At 40.6% G+C, this 16768-nt stretch overlaps 1 protein-coding gene across 1 annotated transcript in view; it reads left to right on the top strand.

The window, feature by feature from the left end:
• FBXO10 (F-box protein 10) overlaps positions 1-16768 on the top strand; it is a 144633-nt gene that overhangs the window by 61749 nt on the left and 66116 nt on the right. The window contains exon 7 of the mRNA XM_089670912.1: positions 11457-11527. Coding sequence (XP_089527038.1) covers positions 11457-11527 — 71 coding nt within the window. The remainder of the gene's footprint in view (positions 1-11456; positions 11528-16768) is intronic.

The raw sequence follows: 16768 nt of genomic DNA, 5'->3' as shown, positions 1-16768 counted from the left end.
ATTTGATCACCTGTGCGCTGTTTATTTTTTGAGCTATAAACAAAAAAAGACAGAAAATTTTGAAAAAAAAATATTTTTTACTTTTGGCTAAAAAAAATATATAGTAAACTCATAAATTTAGGTCAAAATGTATTCTGCTACATATCTTTGGTGAAAAAATCCCAATAAGTGTATATTGATTGCTTTGTGTGACAATTATGGCATCTACAAACTATGGTATAGATACTGCAATTTATATTTAAATAGCATTTTTTTGCTATACAGCACTGCGCTAGTTTAACTGACAATTGCGCAGTCATGCAATGCTGTACATAAATTACATTTATGTTCTTTTTTCACACAAATAGAGCTTTCTTTTGGTGGTATTTGATCACCTGTGTTTTTTTTTTTTGGCAGTATAAACAAAAAAAGACTGACAATTTAAAAAATAATGATTTTCTCATTTCTGTCATAAAAAATATCCAAAAAACTCAAGTTTAGTCATAAATTTAGGCCAAAATGAATTTGTCTTTAGTAAAAAAAATCTCAATAATTGCATATTAATTTGTGTGTAGGTTATAGCATCTACAAACTATGGTATAGATAATGGAACTTACACAGCTTTTACTTTCTGACTGTCTATTACATTTCCTGAAGTGCTAAAATACCAGGACAGTACAAACACCCCCAAATGACCCCTTTTCGGACAGTAGACACCCTAAAATATCTGCTGAGAGGAATGTTGAGTTCATGGAAGATTTATTTTTTTTCACAAGTTTTTGGAAAATGACAAAAAAATTTTTTTTTTTACACAAAGTTGTCATTTAAATGATATATTGCTCAGACAAGCAATAGGTATAAGTGGAATTACACCCCAAAATACATTTAGCTACTTCTACAGAGTATGGGGATACCACCTGTGTGAGACTTTTTCGGAGCTTAGCCACATATAGGAGCCTGAAATCCATTGACCACTTTGAAAGCCTGAAGGTGCGTTACTTCCTCATTTCACTTCCTCACTACCTATCACAGTTTCAGAGGCCCTGAAATGCCAGGATAGCACCAAGCCCCCCCTAAATGACCCCTTTTTGGAAAGTAGACACCCCAATGAATTTAAAAAGAGGCATGGTGAGTATTTTGCAGATCTAATTTTTTCTCACAAGGTTTGAAATATAAAAAAAGAAAAGAAAAAAATCTTTTTGTTTTCTTTCTTCATTTTCCAAAAACGAGACGAACGTCGACAAACGAGATCTGCAAAATACTCATCTCGTCTTATCAAATTCCTTGGGTGTCTGCTTTCCAAAAAGGGATCATTTGGGGGGGGTTAGGTGCTATCCTGGCATTTCAGGGCCTCCGAAACTGTGATAGGTAGTCAGGAAGTGTAATGAGGAAATAAAGCCCTTTAAAAGCCTGAAGGTGCTTATTGGATTTTGGGGTCCTGTACTTGGCTAGACTGCCAAAAAGTCTCCCACATGTGGTATTCCCATACTTGGGAGAAGTAGCAGAATGTATTTTGGGGAGTAATTCCACATATACCCACGGCATGTGTGAGCAATAAATCATTTAACTGACAAGTTTTTTTACAAAAACTTGTAAAAAAATATTCTTCTATTGACTCAACATGCTTCTCAGCAAATAGTTTTGGGTGTCTACTTTCCAAAAAGGGGTCATTTGAGGGGTGGGGGCATTTTATGCCCAGCATTAGAATTTTATGCCACACATAACTCACTCTTCTAACCACCCGAAGACCAAGCCTTTTCTGACACTTTCTGGTCATGTAAAAAAAAATCAGTATTTTTTGCTAGGAAATTACTTTGAACCCCCTTATATATAACATTATATATTTTTAAAGCAGACATCCTGGTGAATAAAATGGTGGGTGCTGCAATTTTGTATGTCACATAGTACTCGCGCAGCAATTTTTCAAACGCAGTCTAAAAAAAAAAATTTTGTACGTTTAATGCACAAAAACACAATATATTGGCCAATTATTTGGTAAAATATAAAAGATGATAGTATGCTGAGTAAATAGATACCAAACATTACATGCTTCAAAAGTGCGCACGCCCCATGCAATGGCGACAAACTGCATACATTTTTAATATCCCCCCACTCCCCCTCTCTGTTGGGGTCCCTCAAGGCTCTTTCCTCGGGCCCCTTCTCTTCACCATCTACACCTCCTCCCTTGGCCAACTGATACACTCTCACGGCTTCAACTACCACCTCTATGCCAATGATACGCAAATCTATCTCCTGACCCCTCGCCTCACCCCTTCAGTCTCCACCCGAATCACCAGCCTACTGAACGACATATCAAATTGGATGTCGCTCCACTTCCTTAAACTGAACCTCTCCAAAACTGAGCTCCTAGTCTTCCCCCCCAGCCCGCACACCCCCCCCCCCACTGACTTCTCCATCACGTCCAACCATGCCATCATCAAGCCTACCCCGCAAGCCAGAATACTTGGTGTCATACTAGACTCCAATTTATCCTTCCAGTCCCAAGTCCAATCGCTAACAAACTCATGCAGACTCCACCTCAGCAACATCGCCAAAATACGCCCATTCCTATCCCCAGAAACTACTAAGCAGCTCATCCACTCCCTCATCAGATCACGACTCGATTACTGCAACTCCCTCCTCACTGGCCTGCTTCACCACAGGCTATCCCCACTTCAGTCGATCCTGAATATGGCGGCCAGACTCATCCACCTTACCAACCGCTCCATTTCCGCCACCCCCCCTCTGCCAATCCCTCCACTGGCTTCCGATTGCCCAACGGATCAAATTCAAACTGCTAACACTGACGTACAAAGCTGTCCATAATTCTGCCCCAAACTACATCACCGACCTAATATCCAAATACCACCCAAAACGCACTCTCCGCTCTTCTCAAGACCTCCTTCTTTCTAGTTCCCTGATCTCCTCCTCCTATGCCCACCTCCAGGACTTCTCCAGGGCATCACCCATCCTCTGGAACTCCCTACCCCAATCCATCAGACTATCACCCACTCTCCTCTCATTTAGGCGCACCCTAAAAACCCACCTCTTCAGGGAAGCCTACCCCACCCTCTGATAACTGCCGATCTCCTCCACTCTTCCTACCACTTCATCCCCACAGCTTTTCCTCCCATACCACTATCCCCTCCCTCCTAGATTGTAAGCTCCAAGGAGCAGGGCCCTTGAACCCCTCGTGTATCGCACTGTATTGTTATTGTACTGTCTCATGTATTGTCTCCCATTGTAACGTACAGCGATGAGCGAACTGTTGCCACTATATAAATACTGTATAATAATAATATCCATAGGCAACATTTTAAGTCTTTACAAGCTACCAGTTTAGATTTACAGAGGAGGTCTAGTAGCAATACCGCACATGCATCATGCAACCGCTGTTTACATGCTGGCACGGGGTCAATGCTCATGCATGGGGGGGGGGGGGGCGAGAGTGCTTTTTTTTTAGTATTATTAATCACTGTTAATGCTATCACAAGAAATGTAAATATCCCCTATGACTGCAATGGTCATTGACAGGTATTCTTGTTTGAGAAATCTGGATTCTATTAGACTCTAGATATCTCCTCTGCCCTTACATCATCTAATCTCACCAAGATCGGTGTGATTGGATGCTTTCCCAATTTACAAATGGCACGGTTTATATCCTGCGAAACTGAAGTGATGAAATGCTCGTAGCTTTTGATTTCTTAGACTATAGAGATGATTGGCACCATTTCAGGCTCTAATCAGCTTTATGGTCAGCTGGCAGAAACACCGGCTGCATTCTCAGGTTCCCCCGATGGCATGGGACTGCCCGAGAAGGCCGTGGAAGTCAGCGGGGGAGGGGGGGCATCTTCTCCCGCTGCTTCTAAAAGCAATCCTGCAGCTAATTTAGCCACTAGGATTGCTTTGACATGAAAGCCAATTGCCGGCTGAAAAAAACAATTCCAGGATGATGCCTGCAGCTGTAGACATCATCCCCATATAACCATTCAAAGTCCAGTGATGTACCAGTACGTCTCTGGTCCTTGTTGGGTATATATGCTATGTTCTTTTTTTTTGTATGCAGCCTGTTGGCTGAATGAAAAAAAAAGAAGAAATCTCTGCCAGAAATTTTGTGGTATTCCCACCATTAGAATATACCGCCCTGCGTTCACCCACTTCTAATGGTGGGTACACATGAAATGTTCTCTTTTGGGCTGAATGAAAAAGAAAAAGAACCTAACATATTCCTCTATTCACATTGTTTGATGTGGATGAAGAAATCTCTGCCACATTTTAAAAAAAAAAATATAGTGAAGAATAGGGGCCATCCACTCACTGGCCACCCCAGGCCCCCATGCTTCAGCATATATGCTCTTTTTTAATGAAAAATCTCATCCAACAGTGCTGCACACACTTATGTATATTCTGAGAGCAAGACCACTTGTTGCTGTCAGAATAAACACGTCTGTGCTGCAGCTGAATAGCATTCCTGCAAAGAAAACCACATTGGTTAACAATAAAACAGTAACAATAAAACAGTAACTCAATAAAACAACATTTTTTATTGAAGTATGTACCAAAAATATTATAAAATATATATGCCGAAGCATAGGGGCCATTCACCCCCTTGCTTCGGCATATATGCTCTTCTTTAAGTGCGGATGAAAAATCTCATCCAACAGCGCTGCACACACTGACGTATGTATATTCTGAGAGCAAGTTCCTGTCAGAATACACAGGTCAGTGCTGCAGCTGAATGGCACTCCTGCAAAGAAAACAGCAATGGTTAACAATAAAACAGTAAAATCATAACAGTAGAACAGTAACTCGACAACAGCAAAAAAAAACCTACAACTAATTTTGGTTTTTAAAATGTAAAATTTTTTTTGTACTTCTACTTTTTATTTTTTATGTTTTTTTTTTTTTTAACTTTAACTTAACCAGATTGTAGGGTCTCTCAAAATGCAATAGCCAGTTTCCTGACTACCTCACATCTTTCGAGACCTGTGCAAATATGTGCCCTAAACTGTGCCATGCTGTACCCTATACTAATACTCCACTAGTGTATGGTAGCGACGGAATCAGTCTTTGAGGCAGAGAACAGGTTGACCAGGACAGGAGGGACAAAAAAAGCGGGTGTCATGCCTAATTCCATGTCTGCTAGAGACACAACATCTTTTTTGGGGTGTCCTTTGGGTTGGTGTACCAGGAATGGCATTGGGAAAATGCCTCTCATGCAGCCGGCTAACTGCATCTGGGTGAGGGGTTTGAGCCATAGCACCTTCTAGATACAAAAGGGCCATGATGATATCTTCCTGGAATTTTTCATCCAGTTGCTTTGTAAAACACAAAAGCATTAGGTAGAGCCAATTGAAATAAACAGACACTTTTTTGTACCAGCGTCAGGCTTTTCGAGAAACTAAGTATGGTTTCATCATCTGGTCGTTGAAGTCCACCCCTCCCATGTTAAGGTTATAGTTGTGGACACAGAGGGGTTTCTCAACAACACCAGTTGCCGTGGTAATTTGGTTGGTCCTATCTGCGTGAATGGAAGACAGGACGAAAACATCCCAATTGTCCTTCCACTTCACTTCGAGAAATTCCTCATTTCTCAAGCAGGCTTTTTCCCTCTTTCTATGGGTATTTACAAGCCTTTGGGGGAAGCCCCGGCGATTAGGTCGCATGGTGCCATATGCACCAATTCCAAGATTGTACAAATGTCTAAAAAGTGGCACGCTTGAATAAAAATTGTCCACGTATAAGTGGTACCCCATATTGAAAAAGGATGACACCAAGTCCCAAACTATCTTGCCACTGCTCACCATGTAGTCTAGGCATCCAGGGGGCTCCACGTGACTAGCTTTTAAATCTGAAACTTATATGTACAGTATAGCCTGTTGCCCTTTCACAGGTCTTAAACACCTTGACCCCATATCTGGCACGCTTTCTGGGGATAAACTGAATGCAAGGCGGCCAGAAAAATTCATGAGGGACTCATCAATGCAGATGTGTTGCTGGGGAGTATAGATATCTGCAAATTTTTGGTTAAGGTGATTTATGAGGGGCCGAATTTTGGAGTGGAGTCAGTCAAATTCAGGTTCACCCCAAGGATGACTGAGTGTGCTGTTGTTGAAATGCATAAAACGCATTATATTCTCATATCTATTCCTGGCCATGGCAGCAGAGAACATGGGCATATGATGAATGGGGTCTGTGGACCGCTACACCCGCAATTAATTTTTTTTTAGTAATGCCCATGTTGAGGGTTAGGCCCAAAAAAACCTTTAAATTCGGAAACTGTAATGGGTTTCCATGCGAATGGTCTGGCAAAGTTTGAATCTGGGTTGGCAGCGATAAACTGTTGTGCATATAAATTGCTTTGATCCACAATCAATGTGTACAGATGTTCCGTGAAAAACGCCTCCAAACATATCAAGGGGAGTATTTATATTTGCTTTTTCCACCTGAATTCCGGGTTGGGCAGTGAATGAGGGAAGTACGGATGCTGCAGAATTTGTGGGCTGCCAATCGGGATTTGCAAGCATGTCCGGAAGGACACTATGGGCCTGTGTGCAAATTCTTGGTGGCTACTTGTGCTCGCCACGACATCAGCTTGTACTGCACTTATGGGACTCGCCACGTCACCAAGTGATACTGCAGTGCTGGTATGTGAAAGACCAGGACGTACTAGGCTGCTGGTGCTCACCAGTTCATCAAAAGGTAGACCGGCACTAGTACTGGCACTCTGCTGCATGTGAGCATCATCATGCATTTGTAACATTTCAGCAACCTGGGAATGGGGTCGGGTACGCTTGATCTTAACAGGGACTTCTTCTCCATTGTCTGAGCTATCTGTCAGGGTGCCGCTGCTGTCTACATGTTCACATTCTGAGCTGGATTCTATCAGTGAGGCTTCCCCTTCACTCTCACCTAACATGCTCAGAATCCTGTAGGCCTCTTCACTAGTGTACCTTTCGTTGGACATTTTGGCCACTAAATTTATAGGTAGTTAGTGCGACTCACGGGAAAAAGAACGCTTGACTGTCAGGGACTGCTTGAACCGCTACAAAAAATTTACCAACAAGTGCTATCAGAGATCAGGCCTGATTCTGCGAACACTACGGTTTTGTGTGCTATGTATCAAGTGACAATGACCTACTGACACTACACTTTCTGGGGGAGAAGGGTAAGCATAGGGGCTAAACGAAGGTGCTGGCAGGTGCTGTGGCTGATCCTGCTAACGCTGCGTTTTTGGGGACGCTATACTAATGTGAACACTGGTAGAGTGCTGATCTGATTAAAAATATTGATCCGTTCAGATGCTATACTAGCAATGGAGGTTTATTGTGTAAGTGAGCGTGTTCCTGGTAATCAAGGGGTTAAATGTGATTATTGGTGTACTGACAGGCAATCTGGCGCTATCTTGGAGGGGCGCTAACGGACGCTGACTGACGCTAGCGCTATCTGAAGTCACAAGCGACACTAATACAGTGATCAGCAAGAATACTGTACACTGTGCTAACGACACTGGTGATAGGGCAGTGAAGGGGTTAACTGGGGGGGCAATCAAGGGGTTAAATGTGTCCTAGAGTGTTCTAACTGGATTTGTGTGCTACTTTTACTCACAGTTTGTGTTCTTTCTTCTCTCTCTGGGACAGAAGATTTCATCACTTCCTGTACTGTGTAACTCTCAACACAGGACAGGATAGGACAGGGATCAATCATCTGACTTGGGACGGACATCACTGGCCTAAATCAGAAGACTGATCCCTCGGGGATCAAATTGGGACACCCATGGGTCGGCAGGGGCGTGCGCGTGCCCACTCAGGTCCACGAAAACTGTGGTAGCGCAAATCACATATATATACGTGATGCTGCCACAGGGGCCGCCCTGCAGCAGTAAATGTACTGTGGGCGGTCCCCAAGCGGTTGAAGAAGCCTATCCTGCTTCAAACTAGTAAACTGCCTTTTTATTTTCCTCCATCAGCTCATCCCCCCTCAGCTATTACCTTTTGTTATCACTCAACCCTTCCTCCTAGATTGTAAGCTCTAACGAACAGGGCCCTCTGTTTCCTCTTGTACTAAATTGTATTGTGACTGTAATGTCTACCTTCGTTTTGTAAAGTGCTGCGCTAACTGTTGTCGATATATAAAAATCCTGTATAACAATAATAATAATCATCAAATGCATGTGTAGTTGATGTTAACAGTGTAGTTACTGGATGTAATGATGATGTTTTGTCACTGTTGGGGGTCACTCACAGTGAATTGAAATTGGCAGAGGTACAGTTTCTGGATGCCGAGCAAAAGGGATGGTCTGGATAGGTCCTTTCCTTGCTCCAGCCCAGAGGATTCTGTCTTCATAACCCCCCCAGCAGTTGTCTTTGTGTGGCAAAAGAAAGCTTGTTGGTACTTGCAGTCCTATGGCTCAGCCAGCACTTCAAACTGATCAAAGTATTGATGCATTCAGCAGGCTAGCTGTGAGCTCCCCTGCTGAAAAAGGTAAACCGCTTAACTGAGCCAACGAGAAACTAGGATTGAAAGGTCTATAGGCAGGGAGCTTGGAGACCTGAAATAGTTAACCAGCTGCTCGTTGTGTCCAGTCAACCTAGAGGACATGCATTGAAGGTATCACCTGATATGGCCTGTGAAGGTCCATTGTAAAAAACTAGAGCCAGGGAGGAAGTCACACAGAATTGTTTCTGGTATAGCTTTGACCACCCACAACATCCCAGCACAATGAGTGTCATGGGCACTGAATTGGAAAAGCTAAGGCCTCTAGGGTGCCTTATGTACAGCATGGTGTGCCCTCAAAGAGTTTGCATGACCCCAGACACCGTATATCATAAGCAATGCCAGAAGCTGATGTACCTGGATGGAAAAGAAGGGTGATCTGAGTTGGAGGCCTAAGCTCACTGTCTGCAGCCTTACACTCCCACCTCCTGCCCTCCCCACCACACCTGCACCCATTACACCACCGCATCTGTATACCTCCCCTTACCAAATGACCCTAAACCTTGACTGCACTCTTTATTACTGCATGTGCAGGCCCCCTTCCACTTATAAACATTACTTCTATATCCCCTGCTCCAACCACCATGCCTGTACCCACCTTCTCACAACTGTACGTTCTCCCCTTTCGCACTCCTTGCCTGCATGAAGGACAAGGCCCCTCAACACTGTGCCACTACAGCTTCACCCACCCCTACAGTCAGCCCCCCTCACCTGCTTTCACCAATTCACCTGCATCACCACTGCCGCCACCATGCTCATAGACCCATCTTTCACCCTGCATTTGCACAAAGTGCCCACCTTCCTTCTGAATTCCGCCACTCGTCACCAACTTATGTACTCTTTTGCTATAGTATTCTTGCTATGCTTTGCTTTCTCAGTGTAACAGAAAAAAGATCTACTCCCTATATTTTAACGTAGTGGAATGCACAGATGGATTGGCAGCTCAAGCAGACAAGTGTTAGAGAAAGAAAAGATCACATAAATAAGCACATAGTACACCTGCCCAACCAAGTAAAAATACTTCAATTCCTGGATCATGAAGATGCCTGATTACCTTATGTATGAAAGGGTGTGATGTTTTCCATTCTCCAGTCTCTTTAACGGACTTTAAATTACAGTACACAGAAAAGGTGGTTGTTATATAGTTGTGTTCAAAATAAAAAAATAGCAGTCAGATATCACTAATCTGATCAATCACCGTTTTTGGTAGAAATGATATTTCTACATGGCAAATAATTTACTAGCAGGTGTAGTAGAGTAATAGAAATCCAACAGACCCAACAGTCATGACATGCATGCTGCTGATTCTGTGTAATTGAATCACTAATTGAAAGGGGAATGTTCAAAATAATAGCAGTGTGGAGTTCTATTAGTGAGGTCATTCATTCTTTGAAAAACAGGTGGCAATTATTGCCCTTATTTAAGGAAGGAAGGCAGCAAATGTTGTACATGCTGGATACAGTGCATTTCTCTCTGAAATTCTGAGGAAAATGGGTCGTTCCAGACATTGTTCAGAAGAATAGCGTACCTTGATTAAAAAGTTGATTGGAGAGGGGAAAACATATAAAGAAGTGCAGAAAATGATAGGCTGCTCAGCTAAAATGATCGCAAATGCTTTAAAATGGCAACCAAAACCTTAAAGACGTGGAAGAAAGCGAAAAACTACCATTCGAATGGATAGAAGAATAGCCAAAATGGCAAGGACTCAGCCAACAATCAGCTCCAAGAAGATCAAAGAAGGTCTAAAGTTACCTGTGAGTACTGTTACAATTAGAAGACGCCTATGTGAAGCCAAGCTATCTGCAAGAAGCCCCCGAAAAAGTCCCACTGTTGAAAAAAAGACGTGCTGAAGAGGTTACAATTTGCCAAAGAGCACATTGACTGGCCTAAAGAGAAATGGCGCAACATTTTGTGGACTGATGAAAGTAAGATTGTTCTTTTTGGGTCTAGTGGCCGGAGACAGTTTGTAGGACGACCCCCAAACACTCAATTCAAGCCACAGTACACTGTGAAGACAGTGAAGCATGGTGGTGCAAGCATCATGATATGGGGATGTTTCTCATACTACGGTGTTGGGCCTATTTATCGCATACCAGGGATCATGGATCAGTTTGAATACATCAGAATACTTGAAGAGGTCATGCTGCCTTATGCTGAAGAGCAAATGCCCTTGAAATGGGTGTTCCAACAAGACAACGACCCCAAACACACCAGTAAACGTGCAACATCTTGGTTCCAGACCAACAAGATTGACGTTATGGAGTGGCCAGCCCAGTCCCCGGATCTTAATCCAATAGAAAACTTGTGGGGTGACATACAAAATGCAGTTTCTGAGGCAAAACCAAGAAATAGAGAAGAACTGTGGAATGTAGTCCAATCATCCTGGGCTGGAATACCTGTTCACAGGTGCCAGAAGTTGGTTGACTCCATGCAACACAGATGTACAGCAGTTCTCAGAAACAGTACTTATACAACTAAAAATTATGTGATTCAAAGGAAAGCAAAATCTTCAAACATTTTTCAGTTTATATAGTGAATGTTTGAGTTTGTAAAGAAGAATACAAACACTGCTATTTTTTTGAACAGTCTAATATTCACTTTTCTTCAATTTTGTTTTAGAGGAACAACACAAATTTGATATAATTTTCTTCATGTTTTGATTTGGAATAGAATGTGTAGTGTTCCCAATGCATTTGTGTGTATGGAAATAAAAGCTATTAGAAGGATTTTGAGCTTTATTCACTTTTTTCAACACACTGTATCATTTTGAACACAACTGTATATGAAGAATAGCACAAAGTCCCTTAATGCACAGTCCTTGAGCACGCACGCGCTTGAACATTTCCTTGACATGCATTTCTAATTATTAACCCTAGACCTCCTTTACTGATATCTCAGAGTGGTGTTGTTATTTTTATAATTGTTATTATTTTTAATTTTTGTGTTCCTAAAATCATGCATGCTATGCTTTTTTCTTGCAGTGGAAACCATATATTTCAAGGCCTGGCTGCTGGAATTGCAGTTAATGAAAATGGAAGAGGTCAAATTACAGGTATTATTCAATACTCAAATGTATTAATAGCGACTAATCATTTATTATTTAAGCAGTTTTTTTTTTTTTTTTCTTATCACTTGTAGAAATGTATCTATATAATATTTTTGGAATTGATACACTGTGGCTGTTTACAGTAGATCCATTGTTGGTTGCTGAATAATTTCAGCATAATAAGCATATCTATATATATGTTGTTGCTATACAAGTAAAAGCAAAGTCAAAACCAGGTACCCGCTCCCCCCCCCCCCACAAAAAAAAAAATATATATATTCCTTGTTTGCCCATTGCAGTTGATAAACTTACAAGTGCCTTCTAGCCGTCTTAGGGGCTTGGACATCAGTGACTCATACCCTACATTTTGCCATGCAAGCAGTTGCTGCATGTAGCAGAGCAATTTTATATGCCAGCCATCAGCCCAGCCCAAACTATGTCAAGAAACTTCCAAAGGCCCCAAGTGCTTTTGAAATTTTGTAGACAGGGCTGGGGACAGGTAAACCCCCAATCCAAAAAAAGTTGGGACTCTGTGTAAAATCTACATAAAAACAGAATACATTGATTTGCAAATCTCATAAACTCATATTTTATTCACATTAGAAAACATAAATTTTTTTAAACTCTGAAAATGTACAATTTTAATAAACAATAAGGTATTTTGAAATTGATAGCAGCAACACATCTAAAAAAAAGTTGGGACAGGGCCAGGTTTACCATGGTGTAGCATCCCCACTTCTTTTAACAACATTCTGTAAAGGTCTGGGAGCTGAGGCGAGCAGTTGCTGAAGTTTTGGGAGTGGAGTGTTGCTCAACAGTCCTGGGTCTTCTTTGTCATATTTTTTGTTTCAAGATGTGCTAAATATTTTCAGTTGGTGAAAGGTCTGGATTGCAGGCAGGCCATTTAAGCACCTGAACTCTTCTACTGCGAAGCCATGCTGTTGTAATAGATTCAGTATGCAGTTTAGCATTGTCCTGCTTAAATATGCAAGACCTTCCTTGAAAATATATTGTCAGCATGGGAGCATATGTTCTAAGACCTAGATAGAGCACAGAATTATTTAATGCAGACATTCAGTATTGCGTATCAGTCTTGTCCCTTGCACATATTTTTCCATATTCTCTGAATATTTTGATGATGTTATGTACTTTAAATGATGATACGTATATTTAATGCAGTATTTGCAATTTCATGTTCAGGAACATTATTCTGAAATTGTTTGACAATTTTCAGAAGTATCTATTCACAGATTGGTTAACCTCTGCCCATCTTTACTTCATTCTGACTCTCTAATATGTTTTTTTTTATACTCAGTCATGTTACTGACCTGTTGCCTAATTAGTTGCAAAATGTCCTTCCAGCTCTTCCTTCTTAGTACCACTTACTTTGCCAGCTTTTTGTTGCCCTATTACAACTTTTTTGAGATGTGTTGCTGCCATGAATGTAAAAATTATTTTATTTTTTTATTAAAATAGTACATTTTCTCAGTTTAAACATTTGATATGTTTTCTATTTTCTACTGTGAATAAAATATGGGTTTATAAGATTTGCAAATCATTGCATTCTGTTTTTATATAGATTTGACACAGTGTCTCAACTTTTTTGGAATTAAAGTTGTATGTGGGCAGGCTGCTCCATGTAATTCTATTACTGTAATGATGCTTGTGGTGTGGTGTGGCAGGGTGCTCTTAATTCATTTCCAGAATTAGGGAAAAGTCTATTTTACGCATCTTACTTCTGGCCTATGAAATAGTGCAGTGCCTACATAGCTATGAGCAGCTCCGTATAATCTAATTCAAACAGATGCCAACACACCACCACTAAGGATATATAAAAAATGTACTTGAGCAGCATGAATGAGGAACACCAACGTTTCAAGGCCTGTTGTATTGAAAAAGGGTTCCTATGCAGAATTAGAAACATCCATGTTCTGCATTTATACTTCCTAAGTAAAAGTTTAGCTACTTATATTCTTTAGTATATGTTGGAATTTGTTTGGATTATATTAGGCATAGGGTATCCTGCAAAGTCCTTCCACTGGCAGCTGAAGGTAGGGAGTATGATTTACCCTGTGATGATGTCACATGGACTGATAACTGCAAATAAAATGAAAATGGTATATGGTAAATTTTAAAAAAAATTGATATGTTACTCTGGGTCAGTAAATATGGTATGGGAATGACTATATTCTGCCTTGGCTTTAAAATAGTGGTACTTAGTACATCAATCCACTATAAATAATTTATTTTGATAAGATTAGGCATATAATGATATAAACCATAATCCATAACCATGTAATGATATGAACTATATTCTATAACCATAGTATGATGGACATTATAATCCATAACCTAACATGACAGGGGGCCTCCTTTCAGTTGCGAGTAAAATGATCGTCTATTATGCTAGATTTTTAGTGATCTGTGCTAGTAATTATTATAATTGCTTCTCCTTTGTTCAACATAATAAATAATTCTATTTGTAGTTGAGGATTGGCTATTAAATCCAAGCTTGGGTTCACATATGTACTGGGCCAATTTGCAGGGCAATTTCTAAAGGAGTCCAGTGTGGTTTTGTTCAGCGGTTCAGGTGCAATTCCAATGCGAATTGTTAAAGTGACATGGAAATCGCACCTGAACCGGACTGAAAATCACACCTGACCCTTTATTAAATCACACGCCGACTGGCCTGCACATACCGTATGTAAACCGGCTTCATAGAGGATTTTGGTTCACTTGTCATGTGAATCGGATGCGGTTCAAAAAGCATCCTATTCGCATATATGTATAGGCGGATCTACAAAGGATTCCTTGGTGACCTGTGGGGGCAAGACAACAAGCATGTTTGTCAGATTACAAAAAAAAAAAATGCATTATATATGTAATAACTTTTTAAACAAAATATTTTTGCTAGATTATGTGTAAAACATCTGCTATGCATTACTGTAATATGCTTTTTTATGTCTCAATTTGGCGAAATTACTACAAATGTTGGTGGCCCTTGCATCATAGTGTGAAAGAGGTGACAAGGAATTTCAGATATAGCAATTTTGCACCACTTAACTGCCTCTGTGCAACTGAAAAAAAAGTCTTGCTCTCTAGAGTTCGATGTAGTAGAATGCTCAGATTGTGAGTTTATGCTTTCAGAAGCTTTAGAAAATCCAAATTAAAATAGAAGTAGGACACCTGTTCAACCAAGCAAAAAGACTTCATTTCCTGAAATAACAAGATGCCTGATTGCCTTAAGTGACCCTAACGTGTCCATGAGGATTTCATGTTCCCCCCCTCCCCCCTTCTCCAACTCCTCCCATCTTTCCCCTTGAGTTTTCAGTACATTACACAGCAGCCAATTTATTCATATGAAATAATATAAAAGATGGCAGATTTTTTTTTTAAAAGGTTTGATGTTCTAAAATAGTAAAATACATATAGCAAAGTTAAGATATTTTTATTGTATAATAAACATTCAACTCATACTTAGTTCAGGGTTAAAAATAGGATGCTGAAGAAAATAAAAGTGCTGTTTATTTCATTAGGTTTAGGGCAGGTTCACACTTGTGTATATTAAAATGCAGGTAAAACGCATATGCATTCACCTGCGTTTACCTGTATTTTTTTTTTTTAAGTGCAATTTTATGCGCTTTTTTTTTGTTAACATATCGCCTTTAGCTGCAGTTATTTATTTATTTATTTTAACTGTGAGTTTTATGACAAATTCCTGTGACATAATTTCCTGTTTGTGGATGATAAAAACGAGAGATAGAGGAGCATTATTTTCCTTTGTGGTGTTCTGAGAGTTTTGTAATTTCTTTGGCCACTGCCCTAACTTGTATCTTACCTAGATTGAGGAGGAGAAGGGTGAAGATGGGATTGGGCCATCAACATTGGTACTGAATTAATTCTATGGTTTGTGAATGTGAAAGTAAAGCTCAGTTCTGTAAAGTACTGTGAAGTAAAGACCAATTAAAAGTTGATCTTAAGATTTTTTATTAAAATTTTGGCCAATCGTCTGTTGCCATTTATTTTGTTTCTGATCCATAGAGATCAGGGGGAATTCATTTTCAAGAGGGAAGCTAGGGATGACACTTTCAGTGCACTGAACCTGATCCGCATGGCTCGGCTGAAGGATATTCCAATGTTGCTGATCTCAGCAGACACAGAGAAGGCATTAGACCGTTTCAACTGGACCTTTATGAAACATGTTCTTTATTTTATTGGTTTGGGTGCTGATATGTGTAAATGGATAGATGCTATCTACTCCCACCCCACAGCGGCAGTCAGAGCTAATGAGGCTATCTCGGCAGACTTCTCTTTGAGTAATGGAATGAGGCAGGGGAGCCCACTGGTCCCCTTAATCTTTTTAGTCCTTGAAGCTTTTATTATGTCGTATCAGATCCAGCCCAGATTACAAGGGTGTCCAGAGCAAAAGTACTAATCATAAGGTTGCAGCATATGCTGATGGCCTGCTTTTCTTTGTCACATGTTCAGAACTAACCATTCCTAACCTGTTGAAGGAATTACGCAGACCTTTCTAACTACAAAATGAACATACCAAAATTAATTTTAGTAATTAATATAACCTTGGGGTAAAAAAACTAAGAGGATTTGGTACCGACTTTTTTGTCTTTGCCAAAAGTGACAGGGGTCTAGGATTTCCAGAACCTATAAAGTACTATTATGCCATTCATGACCAGAGTGTTAGACTAGATTAAACATGCCCCTGAGAAGGGATGGGTATCATCATTCCCATTTCAGTCTCTCTCATGGCAGTCTTCGACCTTCTTAACTGATATCAAATGCCACTCCACGATAGGTACTTTCCTGTCTATTTTGACTAAGGTGGATTGTTTTTCAACCTTTCCCTCAATTCCCACCTTTATGTCCCTGGTAACTAGAGCACAAGGGCTCATCACAGGGCTGGTTGATACCCATTTTAGGGCATTTCTTGTTACTAACCATTTCAGGGTTCAACATATTGTAAAGGATGGCCAGTGGCAGTCACTTGTAGGGATACAAAATTTGCTCACCTCACCCCCACTGCAAATATGTCATTACTTCTCTTCTATTCCAATACACTGGGTGCTGTGTGTCTCCTACACAGTTTGAGACTCAGGGGTTTATTTACTAAAGCTGGAGAGTGAAGAATTAGGCTCACTTCTACATAGAAACCAATCACCTTCTAGCCTCAGCTTGTCCAATTAACCTTTGGAAATAAAACCTGGAAGCTGATTGGTTACCATTCTATGC

The sequence above is a fragment of the Staurois parvus genome, unplaced genomic scaffold, assembly GCF_062004578.1.
Source record: "Staurois parvus isolate SC_StPar_1 unplaced genomic scaffold, SC_StPar_1.0 ptg000096l, whole genome shotgun sequence".
In the NCBI taxonomy this organism is placed as follows: domain Eukaryota; kingdom Metazoa; phylum Chordata; class Amphibia; order Anura; family Ranidae; genus Staurois; species Staurois parvus.
This window is presented reverse-complemented; position numbering and strand designations above follow the sequence as displayed.